General features: G+C 39.3%; 1 protein-coding gene across 1 annotated transcript in view; it reads right to left on the bottom strand.

Annotated features, from left to right (window-relative positions):
- Nucleotides 1–14,104: 14,104 nt before the first annotated feature.
- The window catches only part of gli1 (GLI family zinc finger 1), a 143,620-nt gene continuing 133,269 nt past the window's right edge, over nucleotides 14,105–24,455 (bottom strand). Inside the window, exons 8-13 of the mRNA XM_062038119.1 lie at nucleotides 21,853–21,993; nucleotides 20,264–20,413; nucleotides 20,027–20,191; nucleotides 19,701–19,943; nucleotides 17,459–17,774; nucleotides 14,105–17,379 (exon numbers count right to left, since the gene is read on the bottom strand). Coding sequence (XP_061894103.1) covers nucleotides 14,933–17,379; nucleotides 17,459–17,774; nucleotides 19,701–19,943; nucleotides 20,027–20,191; nucleotides 20,264–20,413; nucleotides 21,853–21,993 — 3,462 coding nt within the window. The 3' untranslated portion in view covers nucleotides 14,105–14,932. The remainder of the gene's footprint in view (nucleotides 17,380–17,458; nucleotides 17,775–19,700; nucleotides 19,944–20,026; nucleotides 20,192–20,263; nucleotides 20,414–21,852; nucleotides 21,994–24,455) is intronic.

Raw genomic sequence — 24,455 nt, 5'->3', positions numbered from 1 at the left:
TCCAAAGTCAACTGTCGGCTTTTTTATTAAAAAATGGAAGAGTTTGGGAACAACAGCAAGTCAGTCACCAAGTGGTAGGCCACGTAAACTGACAGAGAGGGGTCAGCGCATAGTGCAAAGACTTTCTGCACAGTCAGTTGCTACAGAGCTCCAAACTTCATGTGACCTTCCAATTAGCCCACGTACACTACGCAGAGAGCTTCATGGAATGGGTTTCCATGGCCGAGCAGTTGCATCTAAGCCATACATCACCAAGTCCAATGCAAAGCGTGGGATGCAGTGGTGTAAAGCACTTCACCACTGGACTCTAGAGCAGTGGAGACGCCTTCTCTGGAGTGATGAATCACGCTTTTCCATCTGGCAATCTGATGGACGAGTCTGGGTTTGGAGGTTGCCAGGAGAACGCTACATTTCGTGCCGAGTGTGAAATTTGGTGGAGGAGGAATTATGGTGCGGTTTTGTTTTTCATTAGTTGGGCTTGGCCCCTTAGTTCCAGTGAAAGGAACGTTGAATGCTCCAGGATACCAAAACATTTTGGACAATTCCATGTTCCCAACTTTGTGGGAACAGTTTGGAGCGGGCCCCTTTCTCTTCCAACATGACTGTGCACCAGTGTACAAAGCAAGGTCCATAAAGACATGGATGACAGAGTCTGGTGTGGATGAACTTGACTGACCTGAACCTGATAAAATACATTTAGAATGACTTAAAACAGAGACTGAGAGCCAGGCCTTCTCGACCAACATCAGTGTGTGACCTCACCAATGCGCTTTTGGACTAATGGTGGAAAATTGCTATAAACACACTCTGCAACCTTGTGGACAGCCTTCCCAGAAGAGTTGAAGCTGTAATAGCTGCAAAAGGTGGACCCACATCATATTGAACCCTATGGGTTAGGAATGGGATGACACTTCAAGTTCATATGTGAGCCAAGGCAGGTGGCCAAATACTTTTGGCAATATAGTGTATATAAAGAATATTTGATTAGTGTTTTTGCAGCTCATTTAAAGATAGCATCATGCTCCTGTCAAATAGAGGATCTTTGATCAACATTTGTATCCATTCATTGATCCATTTTCTACTGCTTGCCCCTTTCAGGGACGCGGCGGGGGGTGCTGGAGCCAATCTCAGGTCTTTAATAAAGAGCAGAGTGCTTTTGTCATATAAAGTATCTTTGACGTGGATTTGCAGAACATCTAAAAAAACCAACAGAGCACTCTTCTACATAGAGGATCTTTAACTAGTGTTTTTGAAGCTCACTTTGAAGAGCACAACACACTCCTTTTATATAGAGGATCTTTGACATGCTTTTGCAGTAAGTTCATATAAACAGCCGCTCGCTCATACGGTCCTTAAAAAAAGCAGAGTACTTCTGTCATTGAGAGGATCTTTGACAAATATTTGTAATTAGGTCCTTAAAAAAAGAGCGCTTCTGTCATATAAAGGATCTATGCGACCCCGGAAAGGGACACGTGGTAGAAAATGGATGGATGGCATTGATTTGCAGCAGGTATTTAAGACAACAGAGCACCCTTATTTTATATAAAGGATCTTTGATTACTGTTTTCGCAGCTCAGCTTTAAAAACAGCAACGCGCTCCTGTTGTATAGAGGATCTTTGACTTACATGTTTCTTCATTAGTTAAAGTTAAAGTACCAATGATTGTCACACACACTAGGTGTGGTAAAATTTGTCCTCTGCATTTGACCCATCCCCTTGTTTCACCCCCTGGGCGGTGAGGGGAGCAGTGAGCAGCAGCAGTGGCCACGCCCGGGAATCATTTTTGGTGATTTAACCCCCAATTCCAACCCTTGATGCTGAGTGCCAAGCAGGGAGGTAATGGGTCCCATTTTTATAGTCTTTGGTATGACTCGGCCGGGGTTTGAACTCACGACCTACCGATCTCAGGGCGGACACTCTAACCACTAGGCCACTGAATGAGCACCTCAATGTGGCCCTCGATGAAAACAAGTCTGACACACCCCTATCGTAAGTCTTTAGAAAGTAAAGTGCTTACATCCTGTCGTATAGACCAGTGGTCTCCAACCACACTGCCAAAAGTCAGTGTTCAAAAACAAGAAAAAAAAATACAAAAATGAGGGGTATTTTATTTGAACTAAGCAAAATTATCTGCCAATAGAACAAGAAAATTTGGCTTGTCAAGACTTTCCAAAACAAGTAAAATTAGCCAACTTCAATGAACCCAAAAATACCTTAAAATAAGTATATTCTCACTAATAACAAGTGCACTTTTCTTGGTAGAAAAAAAAAAGAGACCTTTTTGCTCAATATGTTGAAAAATATTCTTAAATGAAGTAAATGCTAGTGCCATTATCTTGACATAATGATATGCGCTCGGCATTACATTTCTTGAAACCAGCAAACTTATACTAAAAACTAGTTTATTGTTCTTAATGGAAAGGCAACAAGGCAACCGCTTGTTACTCTCGGGGTCTCCTAGCTGCTCAGGCAAATCATATGGTCTAAAAATGCATTTTTCCATCGATAACATGACATCATCACGCCAAGTGCATGCTCTTTCAGTCAATTAGTGCACATATATACAGCCTGGGCCCCGGCCAAACATTTTTTCATTGTAATTTTGAAGAATTTATCTGAATGTGCATGAACTATTTCTGTTCAGAATTGTTAGAAATGTCACATGTGAAATGTTTAAATATTAACTGTCAGTTTACTGTACTGTGCCAACTGTACTACTATATGAGTACATATTTTTTCTATTGTTTCATTGAAAATAAAACAGCAAAGTCCATTTGGCTGTCATCTGTTTTAATTATGAGACACAGTTGTGTCAAAGTCATGATTTTTTTTTTCATGCTTGAAATAAGAAATGATTACTTCAAAAAAGTAGTTTTATACTTGTGAGTGTTGATGACACAGCTTTGCAACAGTTGATATTCTAGTTTCAAGCATATTTTACTCAATATAGGTCATCAAATCTCAGCAACAAGCTGTAATATCTTACTGAGATCATTTAGGACCAAAACACTTAAAACAAGTAAAACACTCTAACATAAAATCTGTTTAGTGAGAAGAATTATCTTATCAGACAGAAAATAAGAAAATATCACCCTTATTTGAGATATTTCATCTTACTTAGATTTCAGTTTTTGCAGTGTGGCCTCTACTGATTTGAAGGACGTCATGCCAAAGATCCACTTTGCTATTTGTGGAGGGGTGCTTCAAAAACCCCCTGCATGGTCAAAGATGGTCTATACCAGGGGTCCTCAACCTCTTTTTCACCAGGGACCGGTTTAATGTAGGCATTATTTCCATAGACCGGCCTTCGACGTGTGGCAGACAGATATAGCAAATAAGTGCATGAAAAATGAATGCATGAAAACAAAAACTCACCATAACATTCAATTAGTGGGACTTTTCCCCTTGCAAAACAGTACTCCATAGACTTTTGTTTTTTGCTCAATTTTGCTAGTATTGGGCTTTTTTTTGGCTTTAATATCTGATGGGTTATAGGTGATACATCACATTTAAGGACAATCAATCAATCAATCAATCAAAGTTTATTTATATAGCCCTAAATCACAAGTGTCTCAAAGGGCTGCACAAGCCACAACGACATCCTCGGTTCAGAGCCCACATAGGGGCAAGGAAAAACTCACAACCCAGTGGGACGTCGATGTGAATGACTATGAGAAACCTTGGAGAGGACCGCAGATGTGGGTAACCCCCCCCCCCCCCCCGCACCACCCTCCTCTCTAGGGGAGACCGGATGCAATGGACGTCGAGTGGGTCTAACATAATATTGTGAAAGTCCAGTCCATAGTGGATCTAACATCATAGTGAGAGTCCAGTCCATAGTGGGGCCAGCAGGAAACCATCCCGAGCGGAGACGGGTCAGCAGCGTAGAGATGTCCCCAACCGATGCACAGGCGAGCGGTCCACCCCGGGTCCTGACTCTGGACAGCCAGCACTTCCTCTGCCCCCCTCCACAAGGGAGAGGGGGGCAGAGGAGAAAATAAAAGAAACGGCAGATCAACTGGTCTAAAAAAGGGGGTCTATTTAAAGGCTAGAGTATACAAATGAGTTTTAAGATGGGACTTAAATGCTTCTACTGAGGTAGCATCTCTAACTGTTACCAGGAGGGCATTCCATAGTACTGGAGCCCCAATAGAAAACGCTCTATAGCCCAAGGACAAGAGCATGGATATATGAGAAAGCTAGAAATACTTGACATACAGATTTCTGTGGATTATTATTTCCATTCTAAAAGTGATGTATTCATATTTTGTGCAATATTTAATACATAAATACACTAATGTTAACTTTTTTGATCCAATTTTCCATGCGTAAATACATCCGTTATTGCTAACTACTTATGTAATAGAACAACGTGCAATAATACCAGCACTTTAACTGACTAGGCCAAAGGAGATGTGTATTTTTTTTCCTTCAGCACAATTATTATATGCAAGAATTTAGCACTTCTCCATCTCCCTTATGCACTTTACCTACTATGGTCACTTTGTTCCTGATCCACCCTGATCTTAGTCATCAACCTGCCGCGGACTGCAGATGGAACCTAGCTTTTGGCTACCATTTGGCACCTTTACATTTTATATGTTTATTAATGTGCATTGTCCCATGTAACAAATATGTAACAAATATAGCAAATGGCGACTTCCTATTAGGAGTTTTAGAATGCATCTACGAACAAGCGTATTGGTGTGTCTGGTGGAACTGGCCAAAGTTAAGTAGGAGAAAATGTGGTCGATTATAAATTATTTAATGTCTCTGTGCGGCCTGGTAGCAAATGCGTCACAGACTGGTGCACTGCAAAAACTGAAATCTAAGTAAGATGAAATATCTCAAATAAGGGTGATATTTGCTTATTTTCTGTCTGATCAGATAATTCTTCTCACTAAGCAGATTTTATGTTAGAGTGTTTTACTTGTTTTAAGTGTTTTGGTCCTAAATGATCTCAGTAAGATATTACAGATTGTTGCTGAGATTTGATGACCTATATTGACTAAAACATGCTTGAAACTAGAATATAAACTGTTGCAAAGCTGTGTCATCAACACTCACAAGTATAAAACTACTTTTTTAAAGTAATAATTTCTTACTTCAAGCATGAAAAAAAAAATCATAATGCCGAGCGCATATCATTATGTCAAGATAATGGCACTAGCATTTACTTAATTGAAGAATATTTTTCAACATATTGAGCAAAAAGGTCTCTATTTTTTTTTTGGCAGATAATTTTGCTTAGTTCAAATAAAATACCCCTAGTTTTTTTTACTTTTTTTCTTGTTTTGGAAAGTCTCGACAAGCCAAATTTTCTTGTTCTATTGGCAGATAATTTTGTTTGGTTCAAATAAAATACCCCTAATTTTTGTATTTTTTTTCTGGTTTTGGAAAGTCTTGACAAGCCAATTTTACTTGTTCTATTGGCAGATAATTTTGCTTAATTCAAATAAAATACCCCTAATTTTTTTTTTTTTTTCTTGTTTTGGAAATTATTGACAAGCCAAATTTTCTTGTTCTATTGGCAGATAATTTTGCTTAGTTCAAATAAAATACTCCTAATTTTTGTATTTTTTTTCTTCTTGTTTTGGAAAGTCTTGACAAACGGAATTTTCTTGTTCTATTGGCAGATAATTTTGCTTAGTTCAAATAAAATACCCCTACTTTTTGTATTTTTTTTCTTGTTTTGGAAACTCTTGACAGCCTAATTTTCTTCTTCTATTGGCAGATAATTTTGCTTAGTTCAAATAAAATACCCCTAATTTTTGTATTTTTTTTCTTGTTTTGGAACGTCTTGACAAGCCGAATTTGCTTGTTCTATTGGCAGATAATTTTGCTTAGTTAAAAAAGAATACCCCTCATTTTTGTATTTTTTTTCTTGTTTTGGAAAGTCTTGACAAGCCAAATGTTCTTGTTCTATTGGCAGATAATTTTGCTTAGTTCAAATAAAATACCCCTAATTTTTGTATTTTTTTACTTGTTTTGGAAAGTCTTGACAAGCCAAATTTTCTTGTTCTATTGGCAGATAATTTTGCTTAGTTCAAATAAAATACTCCTAATTTTTGTATTTTTCTTCTTGTTTTGGAAAGTCTTGACAAGCCACATTTTCTTGTTCTATTGGCAGATAATTTTGCTTGGTTCAAATAAAATACCCCTCATTTTTGTATTTTTTTTCTTGTTTTGGAAAGTCTTTACAAGCCAAATTTTCTTGTTCTATTGGCAGATAATTTTGCTTAGTTCAAATAAAATACCCCTAATTTTTGTATTTTTTTTTCTTGTTTTGGAAAGTCTTGACAAGCCGAATTTGCTTGTTCTACTGGCAGATAATGTTGCTTAGTTCAAATAAAATACCCCTAATTTTTGTATTTTTTTTTTCTTATTTTGGAAAGTCTTGACAAACGGAATTTTCTTGTTCTATTGGCAGATAATTTTGCTTAGTTCAAATAAAATACCCCTAATTTTTGTATTTTTTTTCTTGTTTTGGAAAGTCTTGTAAAGCCTAATTTTCTTCTTCTATTGGCAGATAATTTTGCTTAGTTCAAATAAAATACCCCTAATTTTTGTATTTGTTTTTCTTGTTTTGGAAAGTCTTGACAAGCCAAATTTTCTTGTTCTATTGGCAGATAATTTTGCTTGGTTAAAAAAGAATACCCCTCATTTTTGTATTTTTTTTCTTGTTTTGGAAAGTCTTGACAAGCCAAATGTTCTTGTTCTATTGGCAGATAACTTTGCTTAGTTCAAATAAAATACCCCTAATTTTTGTATTTTTCTTCTTGTTTTGGAAAGTCTTGACAAGCCAAATGTTCTTGTTCTATTGGCAGATAATTTTGCTTAGTTCAAATAAAATACCCCTAATCTTTGTATTTTTTTACTTGTTTTGGAAAGTCTTGACAAGCCGAATTTGCTTGTTCTATTGGCAGATAATTTTGCTTAGTTAAAAAAGAATACCCCTCATTTTTGTATTTTTTTTCTTGTTTTGGAAAGTCTTGACAAGCCAAATGTTCTTGTTCTATTGGCAGATAATTTTGCTTAGTTCAAATAAAATACCCCTAATTTTTGTATTTTTTTACTTGTTTTGGAAAGTCTTGACAAGCCAAATTTTCTTGTTCTATTGGCAGATAATTTTGCTTAGTTCAAATAAAATACCCCTAATTGTTGTATTTTTCTTCTTGTTTTGGAAAGTCTTGACAAGCCACATTTTCTTGTTCTATTGGCAGATAATTTTGCTTGGTTCAAATAAAATACCCCTCATTTTTGTATTTTTTTTTCTTGTTTTGGAAAGTCTTTACAAGCCAAATTTGCTTGTTCTATTGGCAGATAATTTTGCTTAGTTCAAATAAAATACCCCTAATTTTTCTCTGTTTTTTTCTTGTTTTGGAAAGTTTTGACAAACCGAATTTTCTTGTTCTATTGGCAGCAAATGTTGCTTAGTTCAAATAAAATACCCCTAATTTTTGTATTTTTTTACTTGTTTTGGAAAGTCTTGACAAGCCAAATTTTCTTGTTCTATTGGCAGATAATTTTGCTTAGTTCAAATAAAATACCCCTAATTTTTGTATTTTTCTTCTTGTTTTGGAAAGTCTTGACAAGCCACATTTTCTTGTTCTATTGGCAGATAATTTTGCTTGGTTCAAATAAAATACCCCTCATTTTTGTATTTTTTTTCTTGTTTTGGAAAGTCTTTACAAGCCAAATTTGCTTGTTCTATTGGCAGCAAATTTTGCTTAGTTCAAATAAAATACCCCTAATTTTTGTATTTTTTTTCTTGTTTTGGAAAGTCTTGTAAAGCCAAATTTTCTTGTTCTATTGGCAGATAATTTTGCTTAGTTCAAATAAAATACCCCTAATTTTTGTATTTTCTTTTTCTTGTTTTGGAAAGTCTTGACAAGCCGAATTTTCTTGTTCTATTGGCAGATAATTCTGCTTAGTTCAAATAAAATACCCCTAATTTTTGGGTTTTTTTTTTCTTGTTTTGGAAAGTATTGACAAGCCAAATTTTCTTGTTCTTTTGGCAGATAATTCTGCTTAGTTCAAATAAAATACCCCTAATTTTTGGTATTTTTTTTCTTGTTTTGGAAAGTCTTGACAAGCCAAATTTTCTTGTTCTTTTGGCAGATAATTCTGCTTAGTTCAAATAAAATACCCCTAATTTTTGGTATTTTTTTTCTTGTTTTGGAAAGTCTTGACAAGCCAAATTTTCTTGTTCTATTGGTAGATAATTTTGCTTAGTTCAAATAAAATACCCCTCATTTTTGTATTTTTTTCTTGTTTTGGAAAGTCTTGACAAACCAAATTTTTTTGTTTTATTGGCAGATAATTTTGCTTAGTTCAAATAAAATACCACTAATTTTTTATTTTTTTTTCTTGTTTTGGAAAGTCTTGACAAACCAACTTTTTTTGTTTTATTGGCAGATAATTTTGCTTTGTTCAAATAAAATACCCCTAATTTTTTATTTTTTTTTCTTGTTTTGGAAAGTCTTGACAAGCCACATTTTCTTGTTCTATTGGTAGATAATTTTGCTTAGTTCAAATAAAATACCCCTCATTTTCGTATTTTTTTTCTTGTTTTGGAAAGTCTTGACAAACCAAATTTTTTTGTTTTATTGGCAGATAATTTTGCTTAGTTCAAATAAAATACCCCTAATTTTTTTATTTTTTTTCTTGTTTTGGAAAGTCTTGACAAACCAACTTTTTTTGTTCTATTGGCAGATAATTTTGCTTAGTTCAAATAAAATACCCCTAATTTTTGTACTTTTTGTTTTGTTTTTGAATACTGACTTTTTGCAGTGCACAGCAACAATTCTGCTACGTAGGGGATCTTTGACTCGCATAATCACATTGCTTCTATTCTAAAGTAAGACCAAACTTGAGCTATTGGAAAATAAAATAAATAAATGTCAATAGTGTAGAGCTGTGTTGTCTTTTGTGGCCCATAACTTCTTGCCCAAGTAGACACTTTGAGGACATGCTCATGTTGTACTGCCCTCTGGTGGAAGACATTGACATGCTCATGTCATACTGCCCTCTGGTGGAGGAGCAGAGTAAAACAGGACCTTCACTGATCACGTGACAAGATTTGTGCAGAAAAACAAAGTTTAGCACTCATTCATTGCAAACAGGACATCTTTATTCATACTGGTAAAATATTTGTATAAAAATGTAGAAAAACAATTGTACACAAAATATAACACTTGGCTTTTGTCTATTAATAGTTACTGGTACTCCTTCTAAAGGTGATGATGGTCTTTTGCCAGCAAAAAAAGGCTCTGAATGACAAAAAAAAACACACAACACACGTGCACACACACTGACAGATTCATGAAGGAAGCAATTATTTGATGCATTCTACTGAACAGCATCAACGTGATCAAGGTTAGTGTGGCCTACAGTAGAGCGGTGCATTAAGGTGTCTTTGGTAGTTTGCTCGTTTCATTTAATAGGAGGTCCAGCTGCCACGTTTCATGCCTTTTTAAAAACGTATAGATGGAAGGTTATTGCCATGTGAATCATTTGAAAGGGTAGCTTCTTTCCACACAGTGCTATATGCTCATTGCAGAGTGTAAGTGACGCATTTGCAAAGACGTACCTGAATGCACCATGTATTGTCATGTACTGTATATATTTTTATGTTGTGTACATATTGTATTGTAGTGTTGGATATAAATGTTTCCTGAGGTTCTAGCGTTAACCATTAGGAGCTCCTTAACCACGTTTGGTGCTTCCTTAAATGATTTTCAAGCCCTTTTGGCTTTGTTGAAAGAAAACAAATGTTTAAAATTGTCGTCTATGTTTCTTGAATTGGTCTAAAAATGACAAAGCCGCACACACACAAAAATGTCCCATTGAAAACAACCGAAAATTATATTTTTGATCCAACATTCTCATCAGGCACGAGACAATGATAGCTGTCTTCAGTTTCCAATCATTTCTACAACTCTTATTTGTTTGTGATAGAGTGATTGGAGCACATACTTGTCGGTCACAAAAAACATTCATGAAGTTTGGTTCTTTTATGAATTTATTATGGGTCTACTGAAAATGTGAGCAAATCTGATGGGTCAAAAGTATACATACAGCAACTGACCACAGAACTTTCCTCCAGAAGGTCTTATCTTTGTCCATGTGATGTCAGATGAAACAAAAATTGAGCTGTTTGGCCACAATACACAGCAATATGTTTGGAGGAGAAAAGGTGAGGCCTTTAATCCCAGGTACACCATTGCTACCGTCAAACATGGTGGTGGTAGTATTATTCTCTGGGCCTGTTTTGCTGCCAATGGAACTGTTGCTTTACAGAGAGTAAATGGGACCAAGAAAAAGGAGGATTACCTCCAAATTCTTCAGGACAACCTAAAATCATCAGCCCAGTGTCATGTCTGTTGATCATGTTTTTGTTTTGGCCATGTGTTGTTTGTTTTTTGGACTCTTTTTAGTTCCTGGTTGCACTTCCTTGTTTGTTTGTTTCCATAGCAGCTCATTAGTTTTCACCTGTCCTGTCACGCACCTGTTTCACGTTTTGAGTCACGCACCTGTTTTCACCAATCATGTCTGTATTATTTAAGTCCATTGTTTTCTGTTAGTCGGCCTGTCGACATCACATTTACGCTCTGCACCCTTTATGATCACGCTTCTTCATGCCATGTTCACAGTTCCTTGTCAAGTAAGTTTTTGTTTAATGTTTATAGTTCTCCGCCATTGTGCGCACCTTTTGTTTTCTTAGTCAAGTTTTTTACCTCCGCTGTGAGCGCCTTTTGTTTGTACTTTTTTGAGTTAGAATTAAAAATGTATCCACCTTCACGCGATGTCTGGTCCAAATCGTTTGCACCACGGGAGAACAAACCACGCCACAGTCCAAGTCAGGACACCCGGAGGTTGGGTCTTGGGCGCAGTTGGGTGTTCCAACAGGACAATGACCCCAAACACACGTCAAAAGTGGTAAAGGAATGGCTAAATCAGGCTAGAATTACAATTTTAGAATGGCCTTCCCAAAGTCCTGACTTAAACGTGTGGACAATGCTGAAGAAACAAGTCCATGTCAGAAAACCAACACATTTAGCTGAACTGCACCAATTTTGTCAAGAGGAGTGGTCAAAAATTCAAGCAGAAGCTTGTGGATGGCTACCAAAAGCGCCTTATTGCAGTGAAACTTGCCAAGGGACATGTAAGCAAATATTAACATTTCTGTATGTATACTTTTGACCCAGCAGATTTGCTCACATTTTCAGTAGACCCATAATACATTCATAAAAGAAGCAAACTTCATGAATGTTTTTGTGATCAACAAGTATGTGCTCCAATCACTCTATCACAAAAAAATAAAGAGTATATGTCCATGCCCTTTAAAACTGACTTGGCCTTGCAAAATAGTTGTATTAGTAAATCGAGGCAACGTTGATGTCCAATGTTGGATCCACGTTGTTGGTTGGTAACATGATTCAATTTCAAAGGTCAAATCAACGTGACAAACTGACATTGAATAAACGTTGTCAAAAAGCATGTTGTTCCAATGTTGTATTTGTGTTGTAGAATATTGGTTGGGAAATAACCAAAGATTCAATGGTCAAATCAACGTCAGAACCCAAGATTGATTAATCATCGTCAATGTTGTTTTAACGTTAGGTTTGAGAACCTAATTCAACAATGTCTCAACATTGTTTTAATGTCTTGTGCCTGCTGGGTTGATTGCAATCTTTTGTGTATGAAATTCATGTTGGACTTTTTTTAATTTACTTTTTCAGACTGGATTTTTGTCGCTTACTCACTCGTTTAAATCCTTAAAAACATTTGTTTAAATTATTTCTTTACTGAAGAAGAAGTTGCTTTTTATTGGCATTAGGGCCTTTTTAAAAACCTGACACTGTAAAACACAAAGCAAATATTCCTGCCCCGTCAAAAGGCCTTATGGTAATAATAATTTGGGGGTGTGAATCCGATTCTGATTCCTGGGGTGACAATTCGTTTCGGAATCGATCCTCAGATCAACACGATTCTTGATTCAAAGCGGTTTTCGCAATGTAATATTTGGTATAATAATTATAATGAAACTTTGGTGACACTTTAGTATGGGGAACATATTCACCATTAATTAGTTGCTTATTAACATGCAAATTAGTAACATATTGGCTTTAAATTAGTCATTATTAAGTACTTATTAATGCCTTATTCTGCATGGCCCTAACCATAACCCTAACCCTATCCCTAAACCTCTAACCCTATCCCTAAACCTCTAACCCTAACTCTCTAACTCTAACCCCAACCCTAACCCTAACCCTTACCCTAACCCTAACCCTAACCAAATAACTCTAAATTAAGTCTTTGTTACTTACATGTTCCCCATACTAAAGTGTTACCGAAACTTTTCAAAACAAGCTCCTTCTGGTTGCATAGGGATTGTCTGAAAACTTCTTTTAAAAAATTAAATAAAATACATTTTTGAAAATTATGAATCCATTTAAAATCGTAATGAATAAGAGTTGCAACTCCAATGTTAATCGATTTTTTTTAGTTGTTGAGCCCTAACAATAATAATAATAATACTAATTAATAAGCAAATAATCTTTGACATGCACTTTTGAAAGTAATTAGTGCTTTTTCCAGTCAAAAACAGTGTTCATAGCAGCCTTTATGAACAATCTAAATACAATTAGTATTTGATACGCACATGTATATTTGAGGCTGAACATAATAGTATGAGTAGATCATTCTAACAGCAGTTTTGGGGGAAGCTAACATGTCTTGAATACATTTTTCCCCCCGCATTTTATGAAAAAATAACAGTAAAAAAATAATACTGATCACAATCATTGACCCATTTCAGAGTGTATAATAATAATAATAACAATAATAGTCCTTGTAAAGTACTGACATGGTTTGGGGGGATTTTTCAATTAAATTAAATATTCTATGTCAAGCTGAAATAGTTTAAATTGGAACGTGATATTAATGCATGATATTTTTTTTACAGTACTTCTTGGCAGTTGACAGTTACTTTCATTGGGGACAAAAGATATTTAGGACCTTTCAACAGTTTAAATGTGTGATTTTGTGCAAACATAATAAAAGTACTTTTTCATTTGTCATTGAAATACATGCAGTGTTCTGTATTGGGGCTGATAAGACAGTACAGGACCAGTTACTGGCAGCCTTTTTCTTTTACCTCATCCCATTTTCATTAAAAAAATGGATGGATGGATGGATGGATGGATGGATGGATAGTTTGTCAGAATTGTTGATAAAGGAAACACTGTGCCAACAGTGAAACTTGTATTGCAATAACGTTATCCTGCTACAGAGGGCGTAGTTGCACATAAAAATATGGCCTTTCAAGATATTACCTAAACTACTAACAGCTGCAAGTCATTGTATAAAGTACCTGTGTGTGTGTGTGTGTGTGTGTGTGTGTGTGTGTGTGTGTGTGTGTGTGTACACTGTGTGGAAATACTACTAGGCCACCCTTGGAGAATGCAGAAGACTATTAGTTAGTTCTAACCGGACCACTTCATCATATTAACACCGCCAAGTATCGTAAAGCATCATCACAAGACAAAAGATTTGTCTGCCGTCGTATTTTTCATATACACAACATATGTACAGTCTCGTGTGTGTCTGTACGGTACAGGACACACGTTTGGACACACCTTCTCATTTCAATGCGTTTGCTTTGCACACTCTTGGCATTCTCTCCATGAGCTTCAAGCACACCTGTGAAGTGAAAACCATCTCAGGTGACTACCTCCTTGAAGCCCATGGAGAGAATGCCAAGAGTGTGCAAAGCAGTAAACAGAGCAGAGGGGTGGCTAGAATATAAAATGTGTTTTCAGTTATTTCACCTTTTTTTTGTTAAGTACATAACTCCACGTGTTCATTCATAGTTTTGATGTGACAATCTACAATGTAAATAGTCATGAAAATAAAGAAAACGCATTGAATGAGAAGGTGTGCACAAACTTTTTGGCCTGTACTGTATACATATACAGTATATATATATATATATATATATATATATATATATATATATATATATATATATATATATATATATATATATATATATATATATATATATATATATATATATATAGTGGAGGTTTCTGTGGTTTATCCGTTATACAGTGCTCAATACCGGGGTAGAGCGGAAAATACGTTGGGTCAGAAAAAAACACAGAGGCTAAATCATCCCTACTAGCCTGTTTCGCAGGTTTCCCTGCTCAAACAGGCTTGTAGGGATGATATAGCCTCTGTGCTTTTTTCTATATAAAACCCCCTGACGAGGTGTCCCTGCTCGTCAGTGGGTTTTATATAAAACAGGGAAACCTGCGAAACAGGCTTGTAGGGATGAAATAGCCTCTCTTTCCTGACCTAACGTATATATATGTCTGTATATGTGTGTGTGTGTGTGTGTATAAGTATATAGCTATTTACACGTATCCTTCTTTTTTCCACTGGAATGCCCCTTTTTTTGTGTGGGGTCTAAATGTTCAGCATACTGTTTACGGACCATCAGGCACCTTTGGTTTGAAAACACGTTTAAAGGCATCTTTGTCCATGTCGTGCTGGAATCTTCTGTCACTTCCTCGCAAGAAGCATGAGTTCCTAAGGCTAAGTTATAAAGGCTCCCTGACTAATAATTCGTCCATCCATTTTCCCGCCCATAGTCCAGGTCCTCGTTTTGGGGCAGTAGTCTCAGTTAAGGGTGCTCAGACTTTCCTTCCTTCCTTCAGCTCCACTTGGGGACAGAAGAACTAAATTCCTCCAGCGTGTCCTTGGTCTACCACACCTCCTCCCGGCTAGAATACCTCCACAGGAATGTATCCGACCCTGATGCCTGAGCTTGATGTTTCAACTAATAATCCATCAACGTGAATTGAACCGGACCGGCATGCAGTGTAAAAAGGACTAGTTTTTTTTTAGTATTTTGATTGTTGGCCTACGACAAAGTGTTCAAGTACTTATTCTCCCCAGCCAGCGAGGTCAGCATGGACGTCATGTCGCCCACTGCCATGTTGGACAGGTTGATGGAGGTCTGCGGAGTGGTGAGGCGCGACGACGCCTGGGAGGAAGATCCCGGCTGACCCTGATTAGGGTGGTTGAGCGAGCCGAACGAAGAGGACTCGGCGTCATCAACGATGGAGGTAAAATCTATACGAGCGTTGTCCAGGTCCAGGTTTTCTAAAGCGTTAGCAATGGGGCCGGACTCTGAATAGGGAGCCAAGGGAGCGGACTTTGTGCCAGTCGGTGGGTCGAGGTGGGAGCCCATGTTGTGTTGCTGGGGAAGACAAGGTCCATTCTGGGTATTCATGTGGATGTGGCCGGAGTAATAAATGTTGTTATTGGAAGGGGACAATATTTCATGTTGTGGTTGCTGGACTGGAGGCAGCCGGACAACTTTTCTGGGGCTGGAAGTGGTGTGGACAGGACTAAGCTGCTGTGGACTTACCATGTAGCCCATTCCTACTTGTGACATGCTATTCTGGCGACTGAGGGGTTTTCGACCTTGAGGGGGCCTTGGGACCACCACTTCCTGACCATAGCAAGAGCCTTGGAGACCCAACATCTGTTGCTCTTTTGGTGTGGATGAGCTATGGCCTCGACTGGGGGCTGGTGGGCTCATGACCAGACTCTGGTTGGGGTAGGAAGCATATGGCAGATTGGAGTAAAGATTCTGGTTTTGATGCTGTGGACTGTGTTGCATCATAGATGCCTGGCCGGTCATGTCCAAGGTATCAGATAGGGCAGGGGCTTTTATTTGCTGCTGTTCTTGCTGCTCCCACATAAGCGCTTGCTGGGACTCCACATAGTTCCTTACCATCATTTCTTTGACCTGCATCATGGGAGTTTCTGATCGCTGCCCATCAGCAAGAGCAGTGCCAGCGCAACCCAAACTTGAAAAAGTGTTCTGGTTCTGTCCTTGAAAGTCACAGCTCATATTGTTGGGGTTTCTCATCACAGCCCGGCTGGTCTGTTGCGAGTAACCTTGCTGGAGAAGGAGCCTCTGCTGTTGAAGTTTAGCACTCTGACATGCATCCCCGCTCCCCATGCCAGGGTGGAACTGTTGCTCAGGCTTGATTGTGAGTTTATGGGTCCCTTCTGGATTGTTATAAAGACCTGTCTGATTGTTCAAGTGGACTTGCTGAGGCTGCATATTGGTGTCTGAGTACTGCTGGATAGAACTTTGGACCTGGTTGTGGCCATCACTCCACTGGCCTGTTTCAACCCCCTGTCCCAAGGGCGGGTAATGGGGTCCTGAAGGGCTTAGCTGGCAGTTGCTCATGCTATACTCAGCCTGCTGAAGAAGCGTATTAGACATCCTCTCTGGGTGAACAGGTCTTGCTTGACCCATTGGATTCCCACCAGCCCTGGGAGGAACTTCCCCTACATGGTTCTGGTAGTGCCCCTTCATGTAATTTTGGTCTGGGCAGCCCACGGGGTCATGGCTTATAGAAAGCTGGTTTGAAAGAGGTCTTACGCCTCCTCCAAGAATCTGCTGCTGCTGGTATCCCATGAAGCCCCCATCGCCGGTTGGGATTATGGTGGACCGGTTTCTGGCGTCTAGAGGGGGTAGCTGAGACTCCATACCTATGGACTCCATCATTACATTCTCTGTAATGCTTGGTGGTCGAGGTGAATAAATGTGTCGAGAGACGCTGGCGGTGCGGTGATCTTGGTGCTGCAGTGCGTTTCTTCGGCCCATCATGGATACATTATTGAGACTGTTGAAACGCTTTGGGGGGGCTTGTGGATCTGCTGCTGATCGCACCGGATCGCTGGCTCTCCGGTTGTTGTTTCCCGGAGCTTGGTGAGGATAGATAACACCTGTGCCATACTCGGTGTTGGCACTATGTCGACGTGCACCTCCTTGCTGAAGGAAAGGAGGCAGAGGTTGGCCTTGGTAGTCACCCAAGATACCCCCTCTTCTGCCTGGAGTACAAGGCTGCTCCATGCCGGGTAAGGGAGTGGGTGGTGGACCACCGGTCGCTGCAGCATACTTGGCCTTTAGACTGTACTGCTGGGCTGGTGTTAGGTTTGATAGACCTGGCAGGGCTCCTCCTCCACCTCCTTGACATGGAGCTCCTCTACGACTGGTCTCAGGAGAGAGGGGACCACCCCCACTCTCAACCAATAGGTGGCACCCTCCACTGGCTGCTCCGCCCATCTGGGAGACGTCACTGGAGCGCCGGCTGGACAAGTAAGGCGACACCATAGAGGAACGACGGCTGACCGTGTAGGCGGAGCTCAGGCTGCTGGTCCCACTTCCTCTTCTGTCGTTTGCTTTGGCGCTGATTGCAGTCCCACCTCCTACGTCGTGGTTGGACAGCTCCATAACGCGACGATTTGACAGAAGTGGAGAAGGCGCACACATTCCCATCGTATCACCTGAACCGGAAAGCAGACACATTGGTAAACAGTTCCCAAACACCTTGAATATAATCTATATGTTAGTCCCAGAACATACAAGGTAGCCCAGGCAGCTTGTTCGGGAGACATCGGTTGGGAGGATTCGGCCTGCGGATTTGCTTCAGCTTGTCAATCTTCAGGTTCTCCAGCCTCTTCAGGGCCTGAGCAGACATCCCCATTGTTCCTCCTGCGCTTCCCAGCCCGTCCCCTCCACTTCCCCCGGCCGTCACTCCGTCCTCGAGGGCTGTGAGATCTTCTAAGCTGCCCGCCGCGTTCAGGTTCATCTCCACCCCACTGTCGTTGTTATTGGTGCTGCCCAGTGGGGAGCGCTCGCTGCTGCAGGACGACTGACCGCCAGGACTTGGCTGGGATTTCTGAAACAAATCAAGTTGGCATATGAAACTTCTAGTCCAGCTTGGTTCTACTCCAGATCCATAAAAGCTCTAATCATGGACTGGGAGTTTATTTAACCTAGACCTCAAACAGGGTGGGGCCTCAACTGGAAGCGGGCAATATTTGGAGAGAGGCTGTTATTGCTGAAATCTGAAACCACTAACTGCAAACTTATTCAATAATAATATTAATAATAATAATAGTTTGGAGTACATAAGGAAGTGGAAAGGAAACCACATGCTCATGTATTAAATAGTGTGTTGCACAACACAGAATCAATGTTTAATTATCGTCAAGGAGCAAACTGCTCAGTCTGATGACTTGATGTAAACAAACATTGACAACCAATATTTAAAAGTGCATGATGAAGTATGTACTTCAAATGCAGCTACAGTCACAGCTGTTATTGCTAATGGTTTTTGAGCCCTCCGTTAATTAGAGACCCCGGCGATTATTTGCCTTTGAGGACCACGGGAGACTTGGTGGTTAACTGAATAGGGGCGTAATTTGGACCATTTATGACATTAATTTAGCAATGTGAACAGTTAGTATGCTACTAATAAAATAACATTTCCAAGTAGTGGTGGGGCATGAGTATCACACTGTTTTGACTTGCTTTCACATTTTTTTGTTCAGTTGTTACTAGTTGTTATTAATGTGTAAAAGGACACCGATTCATATTTTATTCTCGTATTCTCGTAGGTACTGCCAATGTTTTCCAAACCAGTTATTTACTTTTGTAGACCATGTAGACTATATTAACTGGCTAGAGACAAAGTAACCATGTAGACCAGGCGTGTCAAACTGGTTTTCATTGAGTGCAACAGTGAATAATATACAGTATGCATATAAATGTGTATATATTCAAGATTCAAGATTCAATATGCTTTATTATTGTCCATTCTTTAACATGTACAAGACACATAAGAACTGACATTTTATTTCAATGTGTATATATAAAACATGTCATATCATATATATCATATACTTAATATATAATATGTAAATATTACATTTAGTTATATTTATATTGCTACTACGGTACATTTTTTGTCTACTTTATATCTGCATTATCCTTTCCATCCTTACACTTTCCATCCTTTGTAACTGAGCTACTGTGTGGAACAATATCCCTTGTGGATCATTAAAGTTTGTCTAAGTCTAAGTCAAATCTAATGTGTATAATTGTCTATGTATTTGATTATTATGTCTTTTTTTATGTACTCTGTACAAAACCAAATCTTTAGAATGTACTAGATTGGCAGCTCAGTCGCCACAATTTTACCGTAATATTTGCAGTTGTTTTTTTTTTTACAGCATGTAAAATAAAAAAATACATGGCATTAAATTAAATGGAATGGAAAAACGATACCAATATTTATTTTTACGTAAAAATACATGGATGTTTTTTATACTGTAAAATCTACGGTTGTTGTGTTTTATAGTGTATTATTACTCTATATTGACAGTGGATTTTACTGTAAAATTTGTACATGAAGTTTGTTGGATTACTTGCTTTGAAATCATAAGTCAAGCAGATATTTAAGTGTTTATCTTTATTTGAACAATAACATTGTTTTGAAATGTATGATATAATCCATCCATCCATTTTCTACCGCTTATTCCCTTCGGGGTCGCGGGGGGCGCTGGAGCCTATCTCAGCTACAATCGGGCGGAAGGCGGGGTACACCCTGGACAAGTCGCCACCTCATAATATTTTGTTTTATTATTAGAGATGATTAAAGTGTAAATATATGTAATTGTACGCAGTGCATTTATTTTTGTTATATATTTATTAAGAAAAGATAAGGTGCTTTATTTCCACATATTATTTCCACGCTTTCGGGGGCCACACAAATTAATGTGGCGGGCCAGACCTGACACCGGTGATGTAGACCATTTCTCACCAGAGCATGATCAGGGGCCATAAGTTTGCAGTCCTCCCGGCGTTTCTCCTCCTTCTCCAGCAGTAATTCAGTACTGGGACCCCCGGGAGTCATGACTGAGCCCGGCAGCCGGGGGCCCGTGTCGCCTCTGTGCTTCTTGGTAATGTGGGCTTCAGGTCCGTGCACCGTCTTCACATGCTTACGCAGCGAGCTCGGGTCTGTGTAACGCTTGGTGCACCCGGGGATCTTGCAGACGTATGGTTTCTGTAAAACAGCCATGTGTCAGCGTCATTTTTTTTTCTACATTCTCCATGTTTTTTGGTTATTGTGTTTTTATACAGTTCTACCTCATTGGAATGGGTTCGGTTCTGGTGCTTTGCCCGGTCCGAGGCGTTGGAAAAGGCTTTGTTGCAGCCCTCATGTTCACACACGTATGGTTTCTCTCCGGTGTGAGAGCGCAGGTGTGTCTTCAGGTTCTCCAGGCGGGAGTACGCTTTATTGCAGCCTTCAAACTGAGAGCCCAAATGAAGATATTAGTCCAGGCATTTCTCAAAATACCATGTAAGGCTGAGATGTGTACGCACAGTGCACTTGTGTGGTTTCTCTCCCGTGTGTCTGCGCATGTGGACCACCAGCATGTACTGGGCTTTAAAGGGCCTCTGCTCGCGAGAACACTCCACCCAGTGGCACACAAACTCCTTCTTTTCGCCGTGGATGTGCTCGTTGTTAATGTGCTGGAGGGACAGAGAGCAAAATGCAACATTGGTTTGGCGTGGAGTCCTCTTTATGTACAGTCGTGGTCAAAAGTTTACATACACTTGTAAAGAACATAATGTCATGGCTGTCTTGAGTTTGCAATCATTTCTACAACTCTTATTTTTTTTGTGATAAAGTGATTGGAGCACATACTTGTTGGTCACAAAAAACATTCATGAAGTTTAGTTCTTTTATTAATTTATTTTGTTTCGTCTGACCGAAGAACATTCCTCCAGAAGGTCTTATCTTTATCCATGTGATGTCAGAAGAACCAACAATTGAGCTGTTTGGCCACAATACCCAGCAATATGTTTGGAGGAGAAAAGGTCAGGCCTTTAATCCCAGGAACACCATTCCTACCGTCAAGTATGGTGGTGGTAGTATTATGTTCTGGGTCTGTTTTGCTGCCAATGGAACTGGTGCTTTACAGAGAGTAAATGGGACAATGAAAAAGGAAGATTACCTTCAAATTCTTCAGGACAAGCTAAATTCATCAGCCCGGAGGTTGGGTCTTGGGCGCAGTTGGGTGTTCCAACAGGACAATGACCCCAAACACACGTCAAAAGTGGTAAAGGAATGGCTAAATCAGGCTGGAATTAAGGTTTTAGAATGGCCTTCCCAAAGTCCTGACTTAATCTCTTAAGGCCCAAGCTGTTTGTTTACATGCTTTTTTTTTATTTCTCTTTGCTATTTGGGCTTATTGGACCCTAATTAGAATAAAAACTAAAAATCATCTTTTAATATGATGTACTTAGTCCATAAGTACACAAACGTGTGCTTTATGTGTAGTGACATGCACATTTTTATTTTTACACTTTTTTTTTCCAAATTCCGTTGTATGTTATACTCTTCTGACACCACCAGATAGCAGTATAAGTGTCCATATGTCGGCATAAGACCCCGATTCAGTAGTGTACACAATTTTGGAAATAAGAGCTAAAAAGTGCTGTCCACGCATGTGGCCACTAAGGCCTTTAGAGGCTAAACGTGTGGACAATGCTGAAGAAACAAGTCCATGTCAGAAAACCAACACATTTAGCTGAACTGCACCAATTTTGCCAAGAGGAGTGGTCCAAAATTCAAGCAGAAGCTTGTGGATGGCTACCAAAAGCTTCTTATTGCAGTGAAACTTGCCAAGGGACATGTAAGCAAATATTAACATTGCTGTATGTATACTTTTGACCCAGCACATTTGCTCACATTTTCAGTAGACCCATAATAAATTCATAAAAGAACCAAACTTCATGAATGTTTTTTGTGACCAACAAGTATGTGCTCCAATCACTCTATCACAAAAACATAAGAGTTGTAGAAATGATTGGAAACTCAAGACAGCCATGAAATTATGTTCTTTACAAGTGTATGTAAACTTTTGACCACGACTGTAAATATTGCCCTATCTGGATTTGGTTCTTACATGAACGAGTTGGTCCTGCGTGTCGAACTCCTTGTTGCAGCTCTCCCAGTGGCAGTTGGTTTCATAGACGGCCTCTGGTTCAGGCTTGCCGTCCTCCTTGTCCAAGTCATCCCTACCATCCAGGAGACCCAGGAGGGGATCCTAATGAAGCATATGCACACCAAACATTTAGAGCCTGCTCGACTAAGATCCAAATACCACGTGCAAACACTAAAATTGTGTGTACTATTAGTGGGGATGTTGCGTGTGATCTACTAAGACTGTGTGTACGATTGAAAAGTGGTGCAGACGGTCTTTTTTAAAGGAGGTTTTTCCGTGTACTATGCGGCTTTCACCACGAAGACACTCGTTATCATCCTGGTACCTGTGGATTTGTGCTATGTTTTCAAACATACAGCAGACATGAACCACTTTTTATGAGCATTATAGAAGCTGTCCTGCGGTGCATCTACAATGGGAAAAAAAAAATATTCTTTGGACGCAACAAAATGCATGTTGCAATAAGTTTTTTTCACAAAGAAGATTTGTAAATATACACTATATTGCCAAAAGTATTTGGCCACCTGCTTTGACTCGCATATGAACTTGAAGTGCCATCCCATTCCTAACCCATAGGGTTCAATATGATGTCGGTCCACCTTTTGCAGCTATTACAGCTTCAAATCTTCTGGGAAGGCTGTCCACAAGGTTGTGGAGTGTGTTTATAGGAATTTTCCACCATTCTTCCAGAAGCGCATTGGTGAGGTCACACACTGATGTTGGTGGAGAAGGCCTGGCTCTCAGTCTCCGTTCTAATTCATCCCAAAGGTGTTCTGTCGGGGTCAGGCCAGGACTCTGTGCAGGCCAGTCAAGTCCATCCACACCAGACTCTGTCATCCATGTCTTTATGGACCTTGCTTTGTGCACTGGTGCACAGTCATGTTGGAAGAGGAAGGGGCCCGCTCCAAACTGTTCCCACAAGGTTGGGAGCATGGAATTGTCCAAAATGTTTTGGTATCCTGGAGCATTCAAAGTTCCTTTCACTGGAACTAAGGGGCCAAGCCCAACTCCTCTTCCAACATGACTGTGCACAAAGACCATAAAGACATGGATGACAGAGTCTGGTGTGGATGAACTTGACTGGCCTGCACAGAGTCCTGACCTGAACACATTTGGGATGAATTAGAACGGAGACTGAGAGCCAGGCCTTCTCCACCAACATCAGTGTGTGACCTCACCGATGCGCTTTTGGAAGAATGGTGGACAATTCCTATAAACACACCCCACAACCTTGTGGACAGCCTTCCCAGAAGAGTTGAAGCTGTAATAGCTGCAAAAGGTGGACCGACATCATATTGAACCCTATGGGTTAGGAATGGGATGGCACTTCAAGTTCATATGTGAGTCAAGGCAGGTGGCCAAATACTTTTGGCAATATGGTGTATGTCTTATATATTGAAAAAACTAACGTCATTCAGAAGACACCCAAACGCATCAATTGAATTTGTTTTAATCGGCTCCTTTAGTCATCCAGCAGCTACAAAACTGTAAAATTATATTGTTGAACAGACAATATGTCTAATACAGGGGTGTCAAACTCATTTTAGATCGGGGGCCACATGGAGAAAAATCTACTCCCAAGTGGGCCGGAATGGTAAAAATAAATAACTAACTTAAAAATAAAGACAACTTCAGATTGTTTTCTTGTTTAAAAATAGAACAAGCACATTCTGAAAATGTGCAAATCATAATGTTGTTGTTGTTTTTTTTACACTTACATGTTGCGGTTAATAGTATTCTATCTTTATTTGTCGTTATTTATACTTTCTGAATAAATTATGTGATAATGTTCATCAGTCAACTCATTGGTGTTAATTTGCAATCTATGAAGATAAAAAAAATAGTATCAAAATCCAATTACAGGATGTTATTCATGTAGTTTGCTCATTTTCCTCCAATGATGTACTAACATCATGTGGTTTATTTTTTCCGTACATATGTAGCATCATCTACAAATTTACAAATAATTGCTATTGCGACATCTAGTGGTACACAATTAGAAAAGCAGTTTTTTTCATTCAAAAATTTCGGCTCATTTTTATACTTAGCAAACTCATCCCGCGGGCCGGATAAAACCTGTCCGCGGGCCTGATCCGGCCCTCGGGCCGTACGTTTGACACCCCTGGTCTAATATTTGTATTTTTGACAGTCATTACATGTTGACAAGCATACGTAGGATGGAGCTGCAGCTTAATCGCCGCTTTTTTCCCACAACCCTGTGTTTAGTAACTGTGTCAGATTGCACATATTTTTCAAATGTGCTAAAATAAAGACGCAAAATGGCTCTGGCAGTTGAGTTTCAGTCCTAATAAATCACACTCGATGTGCTATATGAATGCATTTGCATTTTCTCCTCCCAGTATTGTGGAAGTTGTGTTGACGAGCAGATATTAGGCATAGTCATGAAGACAGACGCGCTAAATGAATGAAACAAGAAGAGAAACAATCCTAGTTTGCATCTGTTCTAAAACTTTTAATGCATGCAAACTGTCAGTAGATCAGGCCCTGGGAGAGCAGGCATGTTAAAATGTTTACATTTTAGGAGCTCTGAAGTGTGTAGAAAT

Source organism: Entelurus aequoreus, linkage group LG26 (assembly GCF_033978785.1).
Source record: "Entelurus aequoreus isolate RoL-2023_Sb linkage group LG26, RoL_Eaeq_v1.1, whole genome shotgun sequence".
In the NCBI taxonomy this organism is placed as follows: domain Eukaryota; kingdom Metazoa; phylum Chordata; class Actinopteri; order Syngnathiformes; family Syngnathidae; genus Entelurus; species Entelurus aequoreus.
The sequence above is the reverse complement of the archived record's forward strand: the minus strand, read 5'-3'. Positions and strand labels throughout refer to the sequence as shown.